The sequence below is a fragment of the Scylla paramamosain genome, chromosome 31 (genome assembly GCF_035594125.1).
Source record: "Scylla paramamosain isolate STU-SP2022 chromosome 31, ASM3559412v1, whole genome shotgun sequence".
Lineage (NCBI taxonomy): Eukaryota > Metazoa > Arthropoda > Malacostraca > Decapoda > Portunidae > Scylla > Scylla paramamosain.
The window spans coordinates 12,904,000-12,911,499 of NC_087181.1; the positions used below are offsets into that span (position 1 = coordinate 12,904,000).

Sequence of the window (7,500 nt, forward strand, 5' to 3'; positions counted from 1 at the left end):
GAAAAACAGGTTGAGAGTGTGAGTGAGGCAGGCTTATATTAAGAAACGCTCTGGTGTCTTTCACAACGAGTATTTTCAAAGGCTACAAGGATGATTAGCCGAGTTCTCAAGTGTTTCTTCTTTTATAAATGTAGAAATCTTGTTAATCTGTCAACAAAATCTTTAAAACACTCTTAAAATCCAGTGCCACTTCAAATACAGCCTCTTGAAAGCAGAGGGAGTGCGACGCAGAAGAGTTTCACAATCAAGAGAGGAGGTTGAGCAACGTTCTCTCTCCTGGCAGGCCTGTGGATGATGGCCGCTGCAGGGGGAGTCAGGGAGCGTGATGTAGGGGAGGTAAGAGAAAGAAATAACACAAGGGATGATAAAGATTCCCTGACAAGTGAAGTGAGGAAAACGCGGAGTTGCACGGAATTTTGAGGCCACGGCGCCGCTCCCAGAATACATATGGGTGATAGAGCGCCACCGACACGAGATATTGGTGCGTCTATAGGGGAAGACACCACATACACGCCTCCTGAAGGAACCGACTGGCAACTAAAAAACCTGATACAACATTAAAATACACAACACCCATCAATATAGCGAAGAAAAAACTGAATATCCTCATAGAAACAAAGAAAGAACTAGGAACGTAAAGAGTAAAACACAGAGAATCAATATAACAGAACAAGAGACAAAAAGAAGCTTCACCTAGGAAAGAAAGAAAACGGGTGAGGGAACAGGTACAATAGAATGGGTGACTCAAACAATAACAAAAAAATTAACCAAACAAAAACGATAAACCTAAAAAGAAAAGAGCACCACCAATAAAACAAATAAAAAACGGATTCTCGCCCTGGAAACAAAGAAAACGGGCGAGGGGCAGGAACAAAATAATGGGTGACTCAAACAAAACAAAAAAACAACTCGCTGGTTAAACATACGAGTTTCTCAAGAGTTTAGGAAGGGGAAAGGACTTACATTGGACGTCGAGGGTGACTCTGGCGGTGAGCTGCTCGGAAGAGTGGGTGAGGGCGGGGTGGAGGGCGTGGCAGCTGTAATCCAGGCCGTTGTCACTGTGAGTGGGCGTGAATGTAATCTTTGAACGTAGAGATGAGAGATGGGAATCCGTGGGTGATGTCTCCTTCTTGTCGTCCTGGGGAATCTGAGAGAGAGAGGGAGAGAGAGGGAGAAAGAGAAGGTTGTGTTAATTTACTAAACTAACATTCAAAGCCACGTATTAAAAAAACGCTTTGCTCTCTCTCAAGACTAGTTTCAAAGGCCTCTAGTTGAAGCTACACGGGATTTTAAGGGTATTTTTACGGTTCCAGTGACAGATTAGCAAGTTTTCTACATTAATAAAAGGAGAGGCAGTCTTGTGAACTCTGCTAATCATCTCTGGTCTTTGAAAACAGTCTTGGAGAGAGAGAGAGAGAGAGAGAGAGAGAGAGAGAGAGAGAGAGAGAGAGAGAGAGAGAGAGAGAGAGAGAGAGAGAGAGAGAGAGAGAGAATAGGTAGGAGGAAAACGAGAAAGGAGAAAAAAGCTTCAAAATTCACATGACTCTTTGATCTTACATTCTTTTCGCATTCTGTGAGATACGTGAGTGAAAGGGAGGAGGAGGAGGAGGAGGAGGAGGAGGAGGAGGAGGAGGAGGAGGAGGAGGAGGAACAAGAAAGGAAAGTACAGATGAAAAGGAAGCTGAAGATGAAAAACAAGAAGAGAAAATGGAGAGAGAGAGAGAGAGAGAGAGAGAGAGAGAGAGAGAGAGAGAGAGAGAGAGAGAGAGAGAGAGAGAGAGAGAGAGAGAGAGAGAGAATCAATGAAAATAAAGAAGCAAATGGGAGAGAAAGGAGGAGAGAAGAGCTTTGATCCTCCTTCTCCTCTTCTTCCTCCTCCTCCTCCTCCTTCTTCTCATCTTCCTCTACTTCGCTTCCTCCATCGCTTTCCATCTCCTGCTTCCATTTTCTTTCCACTAGCGGGATGTGAAGGAGACAGGAAAATAAGGAGTAAAAGGAGGAGGAGGAGGAGGAGGAGGAGGAGGAGGAGGAGGAGGAGGAGGAGGAGGAGGAGAATATGGCTGAGTCAATGGGGGAAAGAGAGCAGGTGTCTGGATGAGATTTGAACAGGTGAGAGAGAGAGAGAGAGAGAGAGAGAGAGAGAGAGAGAGAGAGAGAGAGAGAGAGAGAGAGAGAGAGAGAGAGAGAGAGAGAGAGAGAGAGAGAGAGAGAGAGTGGAGGAATGTCAGCGGAGAATCGATGACCGTATTTGTCATTGGGTGAAAAATGTTCTTTATCTAGAATATTGTTGTCATTGGAAAATATAAGATTGAGGGTAACCTAAATGTGTGTTAGTGTGTGTGTGTGTGTGTGTGTGTGTGTGTGTGTGTGTGTGTGTGTGTGTGTGTGTGTGTGTAATGTAGTTATGTCTGTTTGGTTCTATCATTCTTTATCTTTCCTGTCAATAACTCTCTCTCTCTCTCTCTCTCTCTCTCTCTCTCTCTCTCTCTCTCTCTCTCTCTCTCTCTCTCTCTCTCTCTCTCTCTCTCTCTCTCTCTCTCTCTCTCTCTCTCTCTCCCACACTCGCTTATTACACTCATCTATCTCCCTGTTCCCTCTTTTCCATGTCTCATTCTTCCTCCTTACCTCCCTCTTATCTCTCCAGCCCCGCACCTCTCTTCCTCTGTATCAATATATATGTAGCATTTCATCATCACTCTCCCTCCTCCTTCACCTCCTCCTTCGCCTCCTCGTCCTTGTCCTACTTCTCCTTGTCCTCCTTCGCTTTGTCTTTGTTCTGTTTCTCTCTTCCTTCATCTTCTGGTCTCTGCCTTACTTCTTTTATTTCTTTACCTGGTTCTTGTTTTCCTTCATCTATTCTTTGTTCTTCTCATCATCCTACCCTTTGTCTTACTTCTTGTCTTCCTTCACCTACTCCTCGCTTTATTGTTAGTTTTCCTATACCTTCTGTTTCTTATCCTATTCCTACTTCTTATCTTCTACTCCTCCTTCATTTACTTCTTGCTCTTATCTATTCCTTGTCCTTCTTCACCTTCTCTTCTCTACCTCACTCCTTGTCTTCTTCCACTCCTTGTTTCCTCCACTTCCTTCTATTCCTCATCCTCCTTCTCACCTCCTCCTCATTCTCTCACTCCACCTTCACCATCTTGTGCTTACCCAGTCTCAGTGGCTCCTGTCCCCTGTACCACGTGACTCTGGAAACAGGCTTGGAATCTCTTATGAGGCATTCTAGAGTGAGGGAGTCGCCAGCCTTCACGGTGATAAGGGCGTCTGGAGTGTGGCCCACGATCTCCACGCTCGTAGGAGGCACTGTAGGGGAGAGAGAGAGAGGGAGGTGGTATTATGTGTGTTTAACGTTAGAATTGTGGGAATTGTTGGTGTGCGTTGGTGTTTTAAGGTAAGTGAATGTTAGGAGTGTGTAAAATGTTGTGTTTAAGGTAATGGTGATTAGGAAAGGTAGTGTTTGAGGTAAGGGAATGTTAAGAATTGTAAATAAGTTGTGTTTAAGGTAGAAAAGTAAAAAAAACCGTTCGAGTTTAAGGTAAGGGAATGATAAAATAAAAAAAAAGTAGTGTTAAAGGAAAAAAATAAGAAATTATTTAAGAAAAGTATTATTTAAAGAAAAGTATTATTTAAGTACGAAAGATTAGAAAAAAAAACCCACTATTCAAATTAACGAAAGAGAAGAAAGGTCATATTTAAGTAAAGGAAAGGAAGAAAATGGCATATTTAGAATAAGAAAAGTAAAAGGAAAGGTATTGTCTAAGTACGGCAGATAAGAAAAGACTGCAGTTAAAGTAAGAATAAGTAAGGAGAGGTAGTGTCTAGATAGGAAAGGTGAGAAAAGGCAGTGTTTAAGGGAAGAAGGTAAGGAGAGGTAGTGTCCAGGTAGGAAAGGTGAGAAAAGGCAGTGTTTAAGGGAAGAAGGTAAGGAGAGGTAGTGTCCAGGCAGGAAAGGTGAGAAAAGGCAGTGTTTAAGGGAAGAAGGTAAGGAGAGGTAGTGTCCAGGCAGGAAAGGTGAGAAAAGGAAGGAGAAAGACAATATTAAGGGAAGAAAAGTTAACAAAAAATCAATGTTCAGGATATTAAAACTACTAAACAACCACCACCGCTACTAGAAACACGACAAATGTATCAACAAACCAACCACAACCACCAAAACAACGAACCACCACCACCACCACCACCACCACCACCACCAACAACAACAACAACAACAACACCATCACCACAATCCCACGGAGATTAAAACCACACAGGAGGCGAAGTGAACCTCTCGGGCACCACCAATACTACCACCACCACCACCACCACCACCACCACCACATATGAAGGCTACCAGATGCGTCCCTCGGCTCCTCCCCTTTACATTATGACATTGCTTAATTGATTCGGAATAACTTAGAAGCGAGGACGGGAAAGTGGATAGAGGTAGAGCCAGAGCGAGAGCGAGAGCGAGAGCGAGAGAGAGAGAGAGAGAGAGAGAGAGAGAGAGAGAGAGAGGCTTCGAGAGGTGATATATTTAGGGTCTAAGCATGACATCTTAAATCTTTCCTTGATTATTATGAGATTTACTGAGTTTCCCACACACGAGGCTGTAAAAGAAAACGTATTACTGATGAGAGAGAGAGAGAGAGAGAGAGAGAGAGAGAGAGAGAGAGAGAGAGAGAGAGAGAGAGAGAGAGAGAGAGAGAGAGAGAGAGAAAGCAATAACCATGAAGTCGACATCTTGTATTATAAAAAGAAATAAAGGAAGAGAAAGAAATGTCAAACTCAGACTAAATAAAAAAAAAAATTCTAAACTTTCACACAAACCAAGGAAAATATAAAGACTTAAAGAAACTAAAAAATAAAGAAAGAAAAGCCAGAAAAGTAATAAAAAAAGGAACTTAGAAAACGTAAAAGAAAATAAGAGACCAAAGAATGAAACAAACGTATAAACAAACACACAAAAAAGAAAAAAAAAGCACGAAGAAAAAAGAAAAAAAGATAAAAAAACGAAAGGAAACAAAAAATAAATATACACCCCCAAAAAATTGAAATCTAAGAAGAAATTCCATTACACAAGAACCTCTGACTATATCGCTCCCTGACTGGAAATATATTGCTGTTTCGCTTTCCTTCCCCCATTCCTTTTTTTTTCCCTCCTGTTTTATTTTTTGGGGCGGAGCAATGCAGAAGAGGTTCCCCGAAGTTCCGAGCGAAATCTTTAAGAGACAGAAAGACTTGCTGGGAAGATCCGTGGGGAAGGAGAAGCTGCGAGGAATACTTTATGAGACGAGAGAGAGAGAGGGGAAAGAAAAAAAGAAAGAAAAGATGGGGAAAAAGCAGATGGAAAATATTTACACGTGACAGTCGAAGGAGAGGGAAGAAAATAAAAAAAAAATCAGGGATGAAAGGACAAATTCGAAAAAAGTTAACACAAGAAAGAATTAGAAACAGCGAAAGGAATTGGAGAGAGAGAGAGAGAGAGAGAGAGAGAGAGAGAGAGAGAGAGAGAGAGAGAGAGAGAGAGAGAGAGAGAGAGAGAGAGAGAGAGAGAAATAAAACACGACAAATATTTACACGTGAGTAACACAAAGACAAAAAATAAACAAAAACAAAAGGGTATCGAGAGAACCAACACTCAGAATACAGTTCACGAAAGAATTAGTTACGAAAAACACCCTTTATTGTTTCCAGAAGAGGCGGAGAGGAGAAGACACACAAGAATAAAAAAATAAAGACAAGGACACTGGCTGCTGCTTCCTGGCCCGGCATATTACAAACCAAACGCGGGAGAGGAAAAAGAAGCGAAAGAAAACGGGCGCCGAAGAAAAAAGAAAGTAAAGGGGGCACTATACTATGTGACAAGCACGGTAAAACATTCAGAGCGAGGGGTGGCATGCTATCGTCCATTCTAGAAGTGCCGCGGCCCCCCTCTCTGGAGAACCCGCGGCGCCAGGTAAGGACCGGGGCGTGAGAACCGGGCCCTGAAAAACGACACACGGCCCCAAGATGTCCCGGCGTGTCTGTGAGTGTTGGTGAAAGAGTAATGAAGCACAGGGGAAGAATAGAAAAGAAAGGGAAGGGGGAGGAGGACGAGGATCAAGAGAGGGAGGAAGGGCAGGAGGAAAAACGAGCACAGGAAGAAACACTGGGGAAGAATAGAGAACAAGGAGCTGGAGGAGGAAGAACAGAAAAGAACAAGAGCTGCAGGAGGAAGAACAGGAGGATCAAGAGAAGGACGAAGAGGAGTTGGAGTAAAAAGGAGTAGAAGGGAAGGAGGAAGAGCACGTGGAGGAGGAAGAAGATGACGATGAGGTTAAAGAGGACGACGGCGACAAAGAAGACGAATACGAATAAGGATGACAAGAAGAATAAGATAATGAAAATATAATGATAAAGAGTGCATGTATCAATAAGGAACGACCAAAAAATAAGAAAACAAAAACAACAGCAACAAAACGAACAAGATAACGAACAACAACAACAACAACACCAACAATAAGAGAAAAAATGCAAGGAAAGCTTCAAAACACAAGACACAAGACACACAAGAGATGCGGCCAACCACCCCATCACCTTCCCCTCGAACCTGTCTATCTCTTTTTTCCCCTCTTCCCTCTTCTCGCGGACAAAACCTTCCCAAGTTTCCCCTCATCCTTAATAGGCGGCCCTCACTCTTCCCTCCTTCCCTCACTCACTCATTCACTCACTCACTCACTCACCAATTCCTTCACTCTCCCTTTCTCATTCATTCACATTCATACCCTCTTTCAAACTCAGCCTTCTCCTCCTTTTTCATCTTCCTTCGCTCTTCCTCTCCTTTCTTCTACTCACTCGCTCACTCACCCATTCCTTCACTTTCCCTTATCTTCCTCCTCCTCCTCCTTCACCTTCCTTCGCTCTTCCTCTCCTCTCTTCTAGCATGCACGAGCTCTCTCTCTCTCTCTCTCTCTCTCTCTCTCTCTCTCTCTCTCTCTCTCTCTCTCTCTCTCTCTCCCCTTCCTCTTCCTCCACACAGCAGGCCATTCAGAATCCAGAACGTGTCTCAGACGTGTTATCCCAAGTGTTCCAGCTTCTCTCCCTTGCTCACCCCTTAAAAAAAGAGGAACTTAAGCCTAGATCCATGTCGGGAAACTCAATAAGAACTGGCCTTCACCTACCATGGCCTACTCCGGAGTCTGCAATAGAGAGAGAGAGAGAGAGAGAGAGAGAGAGAGAGAGAGAGAGAGAGAGAGAGAGAGAGAGAGAGAGAGAGAGAGAGAGTCGTATTCAGAAACGCTTTGCTCTCTCGCCACGACAGTTTTCCAAGGCCACTGAGATGATTAACCGGTTCTCAAGAGTGTTTCTCCTGTTTAATAATGAAGAAATATTGTTCATCTGTCTCTATAGCCATAAAAACACCCTTAAGAACAAGTGTAACTTCAACTAGAGCCTTTTGAATGTAGTCAAGGTGCGGAGGGCTGAAGTGTTTGAGAATGTAGCCCTGAGGGAGAGAAGAAGGGGATGTGTGTG

At 43.4% G+C, this 7,500-nt stretch overlaps 1 protein-coding gene across 1 annotated transcript in view; it reads right to left on the reverse strand.

Moving 5' to 3' along the window:
- Positions 1–7,500, reverse strand: part of LOC135116327 (nephrin-like) — a 322,006-nt gene that overhangs the window by 138,737 nt on the left and 175,769 nt on the right. The window contains 2 exon segments of the mRNA XM_064033681.1: positions 964–1,190; positions 3,132–3,309. Of these exon segments, the coding sequence (XP_063889751.1) occupies positions 964–1,190; positions 3,132–3,309 (405 nt within the window).